This window comes from Polypterus senegalus, chromosome 18 (assembly GCF_016835505.1).
Source record: "Polypterus senegalus isolate Bchr_013 chromosome 18, ASM1683550v1, whole genome shotgun sequence".
NCBI classification, from domain to species: domain Eukaryota; kingdom Metazoa; phylum Chordata; class Cladistia; order Polypteriformes; family Polypteridae; genus Polypterus; species Polypterus senegalus.
Genome location: NC_053171.1, coordinates 14,655,612 through 14,671,042, shown reverse-complemented (window position 1 = coordinate 14,671,042; position 15,431 = coordinate 14,655,612). Strand labels below are relative to the sequence as shown.

Genomic DNA, 15,431 nt, shown 5'->3' with positions numbered 1-15,431 from the left:
TCTAGTTAAGGCCTCTCTGTTTGATTGCTCATCGTTAGCAGTAAGATTGGGCTTTACTCAATTATAAAAATACCAGTTCTTACAAAGTACATTATGTCAATATGCTAACTCAAACACTTTTGTGCCAACATAGCAACAGCTAGTGTCTGAACACATTTTATGTGAGAAATGTCTCTGACACGACACTATTTTATATTTAAAACTTTTCAAACAAATATTAGCAGACAGCAGTATAAGCAAAAATATCACAAATGAACATTATGTGAATTAAAAATCTGCAGATATCTATTTTTGACCACCCCACTTATTCTAATAAAAGAATTAAATACTAGCTTGGCGGCAGCAGCCAATGAATGGGTATGAGTAGTGTCTGAGATGACTAGGGATTATCAAGTACCACCTTACATACTGTATGCACACTCACACTTACAAAGGCTTTTTCAGACTTATCAGTCAAAATAAGAGTGCATCCTTGCACTGTGAGTAATTAAAATATATTATACATTAAAATCCTTTAATATCCTTCCTTTGGGTCAGATTATTAACAGACATGGCCTTAACGTCCACTGTTATGCAGACGATATACAGTTATATCTTAGTACACACTCCCTACAGGTTCACCTACCAGAACACCCACTGACTACATCACTGACCTTAAGTAATGGATGGAAAATAACTTTCTCAAACTTAATGCTAATAAAACTGAAGTGTTACTGGTGGGTCCAAAATCCCAACTTTCTTAGGCATCCATTTTCTCTGTTTCTGTTGATGGTACACTAGTCAACTAGTCAAACCTGCTCCTGCTGTCAGAAATCTTGGTGTTTTGTTTGATTCATCACTTAACTTTGAGCTACACGTTGGGTCTCTTTCCAATATTTCATTCTATCACCTCCGTCACATTGCCTGCCTCCGTCCATTTCTGTCCTTTTTAATGATGCTCAAACTCTGGTTCATTGTTTCATAATATCTTGTATTGATTACTGTAATTCCCTTTTCATTGGTCTCCCTACAAAATCTATACAGAAGCTACAGCCAGAGTCCTCATCCACACAAAGTGTTTTGCTCACACCTCCCCTGTTCTCTACCAGCTTCACTGGTTACCATTTCCATCAAGGATTAAATTCAAGATTCTGCTTCTTACCTTCAAAGCCCTACATAACCTTGCACCCCTCTACATACACTCTTTGTCACTCTCAGGTCCTCGAGCAGTAATCTCCTTACTGTCCCACGCACCAGACTCTCCATCCTGGGAGGCAGGTCCTTCAGTGTTCTCTTCCTCAGTCTCTCCGAGATTGTTCCTCTTTCTCCACCTTTAAATCTCAACTGAAAACCTTCCTCTTCCATGAACTTTTGACTTTTGTGTAATTTTTTTTTTTCTTTTTTACTCTGTGTGTAAAGCGACTTTGGGTTTGTGAAAGGCGCTCTATAAATGCAACATTTATTATTATTATTATTATTATTTATTATTGCATAGATCATCACATAGATAAATACGAAAGCACTAATATAACAGACTGATAAAAACACTTTGGCAGTGCAGTGGGTATCGCTGCTGCCTTGCAGTAAGGAGACCTGGGTTTCCTCCCACAGTTCAAAGACATGCAGGTTAGGTGCATTGGTGATTCTAAATTGTCCTTAGTGTGTGCTTGGTGTGTGGGTGCGCGCCCTGCCCGGGATTTGTTCATGCCTTGCACCCTGTGCTTGCTGGGATTGGCTTGCTCATGCTGTGTGTCGCGTGATCTGCATTTCGCACAGAGCTTCGAATGTTTAAACACCTGTACAGCCCCTGAATATTTGATCTCTTTTCACTGTTCCATTATTTCCCTGAGTAATAATTTTAAGATTGTTTGCGCTAATGCGATCTTTACTCATTTTCGGAGTCTTTCAAATTTCCCTACGTCCATTATCTCTAACCTGCTCTGCAAGTGTATCACGGGACTTGGGTCTGAAGGTTGTAAGTATGACATGTGTAACAGGTGTCTGGTCACACTTTCAGGTAATCTAACTAGACACCATCCAAATATCCGACTACGCCACCCAGTTTTATTAAGAGACTGGGAACTCCTGAAATTTACCAATGATAGCACACAGGTTTCTTTAAATTGGGCGGTGAGTAAACACACAATGAAAGACACAACAGCAATTTCAGGAAGTAACAGTAACTTCTATTACACTAGACAATAATAAGTACATGAAAAAGATAAATGAACATAAACCAAATCTAACAGTATCATGAAGAAAATTCCTTATCTTAGAAAGGAAAGCCCACAGTACACACTCTAAAAGTCCATTAAAAACATGAATTGGATGATACAACCTGTAGTGGTGCAAAGTCCTGTTTGTTCTCAGTGTTACCCCAACACTTAATTGTTCAACTGTCCACGGATGCACTCTGTTCACCGGACACTCGTTTCCAAGAGAATCGTGGAGTCCCTGTCGGCGTCTCTTCGTTGTTCCTTTTTTTCCACTCTGGGCTTCTTGTATTGCTGTGACCTAGGCACGCCTTATTTCTTGTCTGCCAGCTTGGCTCGGTCCTTCCATGCAGCTTCCCTCTCGCTGGGCCCACAACCGGCGTCTCCTTGTGGAGCTGTCTCTTCCTCCCTGGAAGTATTGCCGTCCTTGTGCCTCACGTCGTGCCAGCCACGTACCCTTGTCAGCCTGCGAGCCCCTTTGCTCTGTCCGGGTGTCTTGGCAGTGTTCTCAGTGGACCGTCCCTCTCCTCTTGCCTTCTCCTGGCCAGAGCTTAAATCTCCTTCAGTCCCTGCAATTATCAATTCTGGACAACCAGATTAAACAAGTGGCACAGCTAAATTTCCTGGGTTTAACAAATAATGAAAACACGAGTTAACAAAATGTATTGTTACCAACCATTAATGAGTACAGATCTGCTGTTTAGAAACCAATATTGTCAAAAATGTGAATTGCCAAGTCAGGTAAATACAGAAATCCTCCAAGGCAAGACTTCAAAGCGGCGACTCCTTTGCAAGACAGCTAATACTTACACAAACAATCCTGACACAACCAGTAACTGGATTATCCAGGCCCCTCCAAGGAAGCAGCAGTTCTGTTATCACACGTGGTATTGTTTGTAAATCTCAACCAGCCATAAACTTCAGAATGGCAACTCCTTTGCAAGACAGCAAATACTTACATCCTGCAGACAGCCATGACACAATCAGTAACTGGATTATCCAGGAAATTGAAAAACAAGGTCCCCTTCTGACACATGACTTGTCCATCTCGCAGGAAGTGAAAGTGTCTCTGTCACTCTTCAGAAGATCACGTCTCATCACCGGGAAAAAGTCTCGCCACAAGTTTTTTTTTTTTTTTTTATAATAGATAGAGTTTTAGGGCGGATAGTTAGAATTGTGAGCTTTTCTTTAATCAAGATGGGACACTTTTGTTTTGTTTTTCAAAGCAGAAATTAGGAAATTGGAATTCCAAATCAAAGCGTCCATTCTAAATTTATTTTTCATTTTGTGGCCTAATTGAACAGTACAATACATAAAAATGTACATGCACAATCACTGGAATACTGTTTTTTTATTTCTTGAGTAGTTTAGATTGCAAATACTTTTCATGTAAACAGATTTTCCTTTCAAGTAAAGATACATTATTTAAATAGAAGGAAAATCACACTTGTAGTCAACATTACAAATCATTCACTCACTCATTTTCAATGTTGAATTTGCTTAAAGTGTTGCAGGGTGTGGGATGAAGCCAATCTCGGCAGCATCAAATGGAAAGCAGATCACTACAGATCAATACTCGCAACATTGCCATACTCGCATATGTGGGACAGAGTTACTTAAGCTGCCCATCTTAGAGATAACAGGATTTAAACACATGACTCTGAAGTTGTGAAGCAGCTATACGAATCATTCAAAGACCATGTTGATACCAACACCAAATGGCAAAAGTGCACTTCAGTTTGGTTGGCCTTTTCTAAAACTATACACTCTTAACACTTAAGTGATTTCTTTTTTTTTAATATGAAAATGTTTGTTTTTTAAAAGTAGTTTAATCTTGTCTTACTGATTGCAATGTTCAGATATGAATGCAGGCTTCTAGAATTTGTACCTAAAGTACCAATGATTTACAGAAGATAGCAAAAATGCTCTCTGCAGCACAAGTCAGTGACATCATTGTTGTGCAATGCCCAAAATGGACCTGCTAGATCATTGGCCCAAGATTTAGATTTTTCGCTAGATTATGGTTAAATATTAGAAAAGCTGTCAAGAAATATTTGGAGACAAGAAGTGTTTATGGGGCACAGGCTGTTAGGCCTGGGAATGCTTGATTTCCTTAGAACACAGCCTGGAATGTGGCAAGCCAAGGAGATAGTGTATCTTCCATGTATAACTATAACTTATGAGGAAGCAAGCGGATTATAATGTTAGCTAGTCCTCCAGTGAGTCATTATAGATGCCTGGATTTTCAAGCAGTATTTTAGACATTGGAAGTAAGTAGAATCTTGGACCACCCAACAGATTTCTACTCAGATGGTCTCAAAAGTGGCACTGGCACCCATGCACAATTGAAGTGGGCTTTAAAACATTACTGCCTGAGTCATTGTGGAGAGATATCTTAGCCAGAGTGTGCATGTGATTAGGTTTTCTATTTCTGCTTTTACTGTTTATCTGAGCAAAACAAGATGATTCTGTACTCCTTACACCCCACCAACTTGACAGCACTCATATTTTGTGATGTTAAGCCAGAGCAAGTCACGTAAGCATTTGTGTATGTCAATAATGTTATAGATAACTGTTTCTCTGTGTCACTGTCACGCCACATTTAATCTCTTAATTTTTTTAATCTTGCTGATCTGTTAGTACCCACCCACATGTTTTAAATAGAAATGTCTGATCATATAATGCTGTCAACTGGTTGGGCCTAATTATGTGGCTTCTCACTATAAGTATATTGTCTGAAATAAACTTAAATTTTTATATATAATATATATATATATATATATATATATATATATATATATATATATATATATATATATATATATATATATATATATATATATATATATATATATGTATATATATATATATATATATATATATATATATATATATGTATATATGTATATATATATATGTATATGTATATATATATATATATATATATATGTATGTATATATATATATATATATATATATATATATATATATATATATATATATATATATATATATATATATATATATATATATATATGTGTATAGTCATGTCTAACTTATTTTGTTTCTGATTCATACATTTTAATGATGGACAGATATTTTTCTCATAAGCAAGAGGGTCTTTCTAAAACAATAATGCCTCAACTTTCCACTAGAGGGCAGTGTGTCACTCTGTGAAATTTATTATTATTGTTAACATTGTATATTTGGCCAATGCTTTTATCAAAGGAGACCAGAACAAGAAAGACTGATGCTCTAATGGCTTTTCCACACTAAAATACATTAAGAATCCTTAGTTGTTGATATTTTTTATTAGAAGTCCTTACTTCTAGATTAGAATTTAAAAATAAGATCAAATTGTTAGCTGTATATGTAATGCAAAAGTTTAACTTAGCTGTGATAGCCTTATGGCCAAATGAGCTTTGTTAACTGATCGTTAATGTCCCTCAAGACATTTCCAGCAAAATATCTTGTACATAATTGGTATATCTATTATGTAAGTTCTCTTCACACTGTGCGCTACTTAGAAAGTAAATGGTTTGTGATTACTATGACTTAGCAGACTAATGCTTATAAAGAACTTCTTCAATGCAGCTATTTGATTACTTGTTTTTGATAAGAAGATGTCAAAATTTGGAGTGAAATGCAATATACTATCATGGATACAATCACACCATCAACCCACTATCTTTTGCCATTCTTCTGCTGGGAAGAGAATAGTTGATATGATCCATTAACTGGTTATATATACAATAGGAGTGGTGGCTCTAAAGCTAAGGATCTGTGCTGGTATCCCGAAGGTTGCCGGTTCGAATTTTCGTCAATGCCAAAAGAGCTGCTACTCTGCTGGGCCCTTGAGCAAAGCCCTTAACCTTCAATTGCTCCAGGGGTACAATGGCTGACCCTATGATGTGACCCCAAGGGGTATGCGAAAACCAAGTAATTTCCTTAGGGATTAATTAAGTATAATAAAATAAAAAAATAAGTGACTCCCCTGATGTGCTCTGTTCTATGCTACCGTTAAAGTATTTGGCATCATATCATTAGAGCAGTCAGCCTTGTGCTTCAAAAAAGCATTATGAGCTGAGCAACGTCAATGACTAGCCAATACTGATGTTATGATAAGCAGCATCTTCTTTCAGATGGCCAAAGTTTCACACCCATACAGCATCACTAGTAAGGCTACAGTCTTATACACTTAGGTTTAATTGGTAATATTTGATCATTTGTTACTTCTCTTACTTCCACCTATTGTTTATATCCTGCCCTTATTCCCTCCTTTATTGCAGTTTTTGACTCACCTTTTCCTCTACCACTAGAATTACGAAAGACTACAAAAAATCTCGTAAATCCGGCCCACCTTAAATCCCTTTGCACCTCTCCGTCAGCATCTTTTGTCTTGTAAATTTGTCGATAAGCAAAAGCAGCAGGCAACCTGCTGTACCATCCACTCACCACCGCTGAAAAGGTAAGAAGTTCTCCCAGTTTCAGCCTTGATTATATAGGAGTGACCTACCTAGAGTTGTATAGGGTAAATAATTTCATGTGTGTTCTGTGTCTATGTAAACACATCGTTAAAACAGAAACGTTTTTCATGTTTTAGTAATAAATGACAAAATGTAGACATGAACTGTATAATATGTGGAATCCAAATATCAAATAAACACTTTCACAACAGGTACAAGGATAATATGACCGCTTTCGTGGAGCAGTAGTAAGAACTGCTGACTTATAATGCAGAGGTTGCGAGTTCGAACTACAAGTACTATAAATTTACACCAGCTGTTACAGACACAAATCAAATGTTTGTTTTTATTGTATAATATTAACAATAAGAGCAGTTTACTACTCAAAATGGTAAATTTGCAGGGGAGCTGGTTTCAAACTTGTGACCTCTGGATTATAATGATTACATCTGTCAATCCCGGGATGCACCCATACCAGCAAGCATCGGGAACAAGACAGAAACAAAATCCCTGGATGGGGCATCAACTCATTGCAAGCTGAACACAAGCATACACATACACTAGCAGCATTTTTAGCATCACCAAATCCCCAAACCTTCATGGCTTTGGAAGGAAACCAGAGCACACTGTGGAAACTCACCAGGAAAACATGCAGACTCTAGGCAGGGAACACCAGCGACGTGACTCCCTGCAAGACAACAGCACTACCGCTCTGTCACCGTGCACCCCCATATATGTAATTATTAACAGTATTCATTATTTAAAATAAGTTAACGATTTATCTGTAAAATATAATATACATTCTTTAATGCATTTCATCATGAAAGTGATGATATGTATAAATCTAAGGATTCTAAATGTGCAGAGAGTTGGAATATCATACATTTAATGTGTTCTATGTGGTGATCTATTGGTGCTTGCCACTGCTGTCATCATGAGAAAGCCCCAGAAGCACGTAGTGATTAACAACTGGGTCTGTTTTAAGATGACGTTTACGACGGTCTACTTTGATGATAAACTACGGGGTTAAAGTGAACATTTCGGGATTAAAGGTGAAATTTCCACTTTACTCATAAAATAGACCTTTTCACCATGTCCTTAAATTTTTTCTCTGTGACTCAAAATACACTGCTGTACATTCTGATGCTGTTGTAAAGGTACAGAAAAAAAAATCGTATGTGAGACTTTTAAAATATATTGTGTCATTACGTTGGAGAATATGCGACGCTTGAATATAATAGCACCATGAATGCATTTGTATGTCAGCATTTTGCTTCACCAGATCGAACCATTTATCAAACATCGAAACATGCACATCGGTCCCGGAGGATCCTCAAAGCGGCTTTCTGTCACATGTAGACAGTAAACACTCTGAGGTCACATCCCAACTTTTATCACACTGAGCCCCCCGACTTTTTGCTGGTACTGCAACTCGTGCACATGTCACATTACTTTCTGAGGACTTGCTCAGAGGACACGTCGGATGAACGCTGAGAACGCGTGGCAGCCATGATGCATGTGCGTACGCGTTCTGAGCATGAAGTATAAACAAGCCCTAACATTAACAAAACATCCTTTTTGGTACTGCCTAGAAGTCGCTCCCATTTTCAGTACAAATTCGGCAATGTCCTGAATTGAAAATGTAACATAAGAAGTGCTACATTTAATCAAAATTTACAACCAAGATTCTGTAACACAACTCATGAATAATTTCTTGAAGATTTGTCTTTCCTTGAATATATGAGTTTATTTTAAGTTACTTTGATTGCTTCATACTAATAAACTAGCATGCTTCAAGACATTAAAATTCAAGCAAATTATTATTCATTTTGTACAATGGCTACAAGTAAAAACCACACATCTGATGGAGCCTAATCATACATCAAGAGCTACAGTTAAAGAAGCAACATTAGCATTTTAAATATAGTAAAAAAAGAAATTGATATTTTTGAATATCTGGAAATAACTTTTAAGAAATTTAAATGAACTATTTGTGGTTATTGGCAGATAATTCTGAAATATGTTAAATGGTTTTAAGATACTGTATGTCATGCAGTTTGTAAAATATCTTTTAGTAATTTGGCTTTTGTTTGAGAATATCTTAAAATCATTTAATATGAGGAAATGTTAAAATGCATAATTTACTGTGCCAATAAAGTTTTACCCCCCTGGGAAGGTTTTGTTATATATCACTGAATTACAGTGGACTTTATTTGGCTTTTTTCACACTGATCAGCAGGAAAAGGTCTCTTAAATGTGAGAATGATTTCTGAGAAGTTGTCAAAATTAATTACAAATATAAAATACAAGCATACCCATAATTAATTCAATGGAGGTTTCAATTGTTTGTAGTATAAATGCATTTTATCTGGAAAGAAAAACTTGTGGTAAGTCAATATGGTGACCTAACCTAAACAAGGAAAATAAAAGAAAACGCCAAGCTACTCCATGAAAAGGAAACTGAAAAGCAGACCTCAGGTGATGGAGAGTGGAAAACACTCTCAGTCAGTGAATATCCCGCTAAATTAAGAAATGGAACGAGGACAGCACCGCTGTAAATTTTCCTAGAGTAGGCTATTCACAAAAACTGAGAGAATGTGCAAGAATACTAGTGAGAGAGGCCACCAAGAGACCTGTGAGAACTTTAAAGGGTTTATAAGTTACATGGGGATGAGATTGGTGAGACTGTGCAGACAACTGTGCCCGTGCTCTTTACCAGTCACGGCTTTATGGGAGAGTGGCAAAAAGAAGAAACTCGCATGTGTAGTAGAAGGCAGTTAGAAGAAGGTTCTTTGGTCTGATGAGTCCAAAATTGAGCTTTTTGGCCTTCAAACTAAATGGCAAGGTTAAACACTGCATGTTGGTAAGCATGCACTGGTACAGCACTTTGCCACAATCCCCCACATAAAAGAACAACTCGGGATCTTGGTTGGCAATCCCCCAGTTCCACCTTCCAGAAATGACCATCTATCTGTGGAAGCCAGGTGTTCTGTGGGTGTCCCCTTGGTCTGGTCCAGCCACTCGGGCCCTCAACATTGAGGATCCTGTGAACCCGATCACCCTTGGGGGAATTACGCCACATGTCTGTAGTGCTGTAACTGATGTTCCCTCACAGTGCAGGTAATATGCCTCATTTGGGACTCCATGAGGAACTGCTCATTCGACACAAAGTCAAACCAGCAGTACCCATGGATTCTCCGAAGAGACACAGTCCAGTCTTTGACTCGGGTCACTGGAGAGCATCCATGTCTCGCAACCATATAGCAAGACAGGAAGTACTGTAAAGACTAGGACCTTCATGCTTTTGCAAAAATATCGGAAGTGCCACACACCCATTTCCAGTGACCTCATTTCTCTTCTCCCCCACCCCCCCCGATCTCCCAGTCTGTGTACTGACTTCATAGAAGAGTCACCAGAGACAAGTGGCACGCCATCTATTGTCTAGTGACCCACATCCTGCTTACAGAGGAATCAAAGCATTACGCACATCTGAATTTGTTCCTCTGGGAGTTGCAGTCAGGGCGGGTGATGGGATGGTCCTTATAGATGACACTGGAGTTGTGACCAACTGGGCTGGCTACTTTGAGCAGCAGTTTAAAGCTGATCCTATCCTCCTGCTTGGACCTTGAACATCACTGGGTCCACGTTTTTTGAGGCTGATCCTCCAATTAGCTGTGAACCAAATAGTCTCATTGAGATTGCACAGTTGGTGAACCAGCTGAGGGTAGAGAAGGCCTCGGGGATCTGGGGTATCCAGGGTGAACTTCTCCAGGCATTTCAAGCAATTTTGTTTCCATTTAGGAGACGTGTGTGTTTGCTGTGCAGAGTGGAGGCAGACCCTCTGCGTTTTTCCTAGTTGATTCTGATGAAGCATTGTGTTTTTGCTCCTACTCTGTTCATTGCTTGCATGGACTGAGTGTTGGGCAGGGTCATGGGGTCCTGTGGCTGTGATGCATCTGTTGGTGATCTTGACTTTGCCGAAGATGCTGTGATCTTTTTGGAGTCAATGGAGGCTCTAATCAGGGCTCTCGAGAGACTGAGCGAGGAGTCTTGAGTGTCTGGGCTTGCGAGCGACCTGGCCTTACATGATCTCCTGGACACAGCCATTAGCAGTGTGTCTCTCTGTGAAGATATCAACTTTGAGAGGTTTACTTACCTTGTCAGTGACATTCTTGAAGACTTATCATCGAAAACACACCATTCCCACTGTGGTGACAGCATTATGCTAAGGTGATGCTTCTGTGCAACAGGCTCTGGAAGACTTGTAAGGTTAGGGGGTAACATGAATGTAGCAAAATCTATATATATAATTCACTAAGGCAAGACGACCATGGAAAGCACGCCAGAAGGGGCGTGGATTCACTAAGCCGCTGACAAGTGAGACACCTATGGCGCAAGCAGGAAGGAGCCACGGCCACCAACTCCAAGACCATTGGATACGACGACAACTCGCAGAGCCACGCCCACCAACTCAGACGCGACGACACAGAAAAAACGGTGTCATTTATATTCGTCTGTCTGTAGAGGCAACATGCAGCTCCGACCCACGCTGACTGTTCATAGAGGCATGTTTCTCGCGGAGGTGAATCGCCATATCCAGCGTGTAAAACGGTTTGTGAGGGGTATCCCATGGGATCCTTAAAACATTCCTTTACAACTGAGGTTAGAACACAATGAAGTAAGCAGTCTTTAAAAAATGAGTTTTCGGTTGTGACACACGACCGCGTGACCATAGCAAACTGTTTTACACGCTACATACAGCAATTCGCATCCGCGACAAACATGCGTCTTCTTAGATGCTCCTGCACTTTGTACACACCCCCCTCCCACCTCGCTACTACCGTGGTCGGGTGTCTTGGTGGATTATATATAGAAAGGCAGCCAAAACAGCACAGAGCAATGAAAAGTCTACGTGAGTCACAGGTGCATCTGAACTGTAGAAAGACGACAGCGACTCGAGTGATGAGTTGAAGGTGGCCACATCAACAGGCAGTGCATACTGAGCGAGAAATCAGCAGACTAGCATGACAGAGGGAGCGGAGTGGATGTCCTTCTCCTCTCCTTCCGTTCCACCCTCCGCGCCACACGGATGATTGTGTGTTGGTTCGTTCCGTACATTGGTTAAAACCAATGAAGGAAGCAGTCTTTAAAAACCAATAAGCCCTGTGCCTCTGTTTCATTACCGTCTCACCTGCTTCACCAATGCAGGCCCCGCAACAGGGCAGCCAACCGGGTAACCAAAGTCTTTGGGTTCAGGGGGGAGTATGGTTACAAAGCTGAAACTTAAAGGAATTGACGGAAGGGCACCACCAGGTGTGAAGCCTTTCACTTCATTTGACTCAACACAGGAAACCTCACCCGGCCCGGACACGGAGAGGATTGACAGATTGATAGCTCTTTCTTGATTCTGTGGGTGGTGGTGCATGGCAGTTCTTACTCGGTGGAACGATTTGGCTGGTTATTTCCGAAAACGAACGAAACTCCCGCCTGCCAAATAGTTACACGACCCAACAGCGGTCGGTGTCCAAATTCTTAGAGGGACAAGTGGCTTTCAGCCACGTGAGATTGAGCATTAACAGGTCTGTGATGCACTTGTATGTCCGGTACTGCACGCGCTACACTGAATGGATCAACGGGTGTCTACCCGGCGCGGGGAGGCGTAGGTAAGCCGTTGAACCCCATTCGTGATGGAGACCGTGGCTTGCAATTGTTCCCCACGAACGAAATTCCCAGTACGTGCGGGTCATACGCTCGCACTGATTACGTCCCTACCCTTTGTAAACCAATTCGTGTGACTTGGTCGGTATATAAAAAAGCAGCCGGAACTGCAAAGAACAATGAAAATTCAACGTGGAAACCGACTGAGGCGGTGTTTGGAAAATTAACAGTCAACGTGACTCACAGGTGCATGTGGACTGTACACAGACGAAAGCGACTCAGGTAGGGAGTTGGGGGCGGGCACATAAGCGGGCAGTGCGTACTGAACGAGCGCCGTTCAACCCCGTCCTTCGCTTTGAAGGCGCGATGGCGCTCCTCCGGTTTTCAGTCACGGACAATTGTATGTTGGTTCGTAGCGTGCATTGTTGCAATGTTACTTTTCTTGGTGGTTTATTAAATTACGGATTTTTCAAATGTTTATTTTTTCCTTAAAAATCATTTAAAAAGCGGCCTGATTATGCTATGCCGCGGGTTGGCTAGTATGAAGAAATCCTGAAGGAAAACCTGATGGAATCTGAAAAAAACCTACACCTTACAAGATTTGTTTTCCAGCAAGACAGTATATCTAAGCATAAAGCCAAAACAACAAAACAGTGCATTCAAAACAACAATGTTCATGTCCTGGAGTGACATGGACTTGGCAAGGGCTGTTCACTCATGATGTCCATGCAGCCTGGCAGAACTTGAGCAGTTTCGTAAAGAAGACTGTAGAAAATTGACAGGGTCCTTATGTGCAAAGCTGAAAGGCCCGTGCACACAGACGCAAGGCTGCCATGTGTGCCAAAAGGTGATTTGAATACTTATGCAATCAATTATTGTGTGTTTCAAATTTGTAATTAATTTCATAAATCGTACACAGTACTGTAATACCGAGTTTCCTCAGATAACACTGACCATCGATTTACTGATAGTTAACAGTGTCAACAAATCAGCTTCTAGAAATGCGTATTATAAGTATCTTTACTATGTATCCTTTAATTAGTATATTTAATAAAAATTCTATGATCGTTTCTTTATTTTAGGATGCAGCGAGACAAACACTGAAAAACCCAGCCAACTTGTTAGTGCCAACATCCGGGCAAGAAGAAATGGAGTATATTCGCTGGAAGCAAGAACGGGAAGAGATTGACAGAGAAAGAGTAGCAAGACACAAGAATGCCAGAGGTGAATGGCGGAGAGCGTGGGATCTAGACAAAACTGAAAACATGTGAGTTGATAGTGGTACTCATTACAATTTGCAGTGGTCAAGTAATAGCAATGGGCGCTTTCTTCCACAACAAAATAGTGGCACCCATGCTCAAAAATAAGACAATGTAGTGGTGCAAAAAAAGTACAAAAGGTAACAATAAAAATTCAGAAAGGTTTTCTAAGGCAAGATATGCACAAAGTATATAAATAAATAGTATTAAAATACCAAATAACTAACAATTGAAGTGCACATTCCATAAACCTAGCACTTACTGTATATCATATCCTCTTCAATTCTTTCTTTTTTTTTTCTCCAATTATAGGTTGATAGGGTCACGATTCTATCATGCATTAGTACAATGAAATCCTTATTTGCATGCTTTAAATGTTGGTCTGCCTTAAAATGTTTGGTGTCCTGTTTAATTCTTTACTTCTGTTCACCCGTACCCCCTAAATCCAGTCTTGTGATCTTGCCTCTAGTGATACCCATACTACTGGAATTCCATATTAAAAATGTTTTCTTTTATATAACTACTGAAATACAAAGATTCAGATGCTACACAGGATCTGTCTGTCTTGTACATAAAAGATTCATTATGAAGCTCCTCTTATACCTACTGTGTCATCTGTGTCCAGAAGGGCATATTACGAAAATGTATGTCCATGTTTTGGCATTGCCCCCCAGTGTCCTTTTAAAAAGATGGGTCTTTTTTTTTAGCCCTGTCTAATACTGTTTACCTTGCAACCTTCACATTTTTATTTTACTAGACACCTTAGCATTTTCTCTCTTCTTTCCGTTCCAAAGTGGATTATTTTGGTTGGGCAGTATTGTTACAGAACTGCTAGTGCTCAGACATTGGTACATCCGATTTTATAGTGTGGTTCATTTGGAGTTAATTTCTGTTATCATTAAAAATGCTACATATGTCTACAGTCAACTGACAAACGGCCACAAAGACCTTGAAAGGGGAGTTAAATAGTCTGTAAGGTTTTTATAGCTTTACTGTGTGTCGATAATTATTTAAACTAAGGAGGCTTTATCCCCTGCTCGCTTCATTCGCCAACCCCTGGGCCGGCGTTACGCAGTAGCCACTTTGTGGTTCAGTCGCTCGCATATGGGGATGCGGATGTACAATTTAAACAGTTTATCTTCATGGGAACTGTTGCATGCGCATAATAGAACTATTTTACATTACGGGGAGTAATTAACTATATTAAAAAAATAGTAAAATGCAATAAGTTGAAAGTACATTATGTTTCATGTTGAGTTATTCATTGCGTTTTATGATTTCATTCTGTTTGGATTTGAAAGTAACGCGAAAATACTTTTTAAACTTACACTTTTACTGTAACAATTTTTTAATTAAATTTTCGTCAATATCGCATTAAATTTTCATTCTGTTTTTGGACTTGCATCGTGACAACGCAACGTATAACTACCCGTGAGTGAATTTAGTTTCTTTCTGCTTAATAAATAAACCGACTTTTTCGAATGTTTGTCTGTGTGATTTGTTGTCTTTGCAAAAGCTGTTCTAAAGGGAAGCTGTTAACATTTTAATATGCATGGCATATCAAGATCTCCTTTGTTGTCTAATGATATCCACGGGAGATGTACTACATTACTTTTCTTGAATACATCCTTCTTTCAATAGAAATTCAGGCGGTGGAAAACCATACAGTGTTAACAGTTGTGGATATTCTTCGGGATATTGTAAGCTGATGTTTTCATCTTCTGCACGATCACCACCAACTATTTCAACATTGTCTATTGATATGCATTTAACCAATTTGCCACGTAACCGATTGACAATTTTCACGTTCATTTGTTTGATTTCATCATTTCTCTGTGATAGAATTGCCCATGTAA

General features: G+C 39.5%; 1 protein-coding gene across 2 annotated transcripts in view; it reads left to right on the top strand.

Annotated features, from left to right (window-relative positions):
• Positions 1 to 15,431, top strand: part of LOC120518780 (coiled-coil domain-containing protein 9B) — a 145,634-nt gene that overhangs the window by 64,679 nt on the left and 65,524 nt on the right. For both annotated transcript variants that reach the window (XM_039741742.1, XM_039741741.1), the window contains exon 6: positions 13,399 to 13,583. In XM_039741742.1, the coding sequence (XP_039597676.1) occupies positions 13,399 to 13,583 (185 nt within the window). The remainder of the gene's footprint in view (positions 1 to 13,398; positions 13,584 to 15,431) is intronic.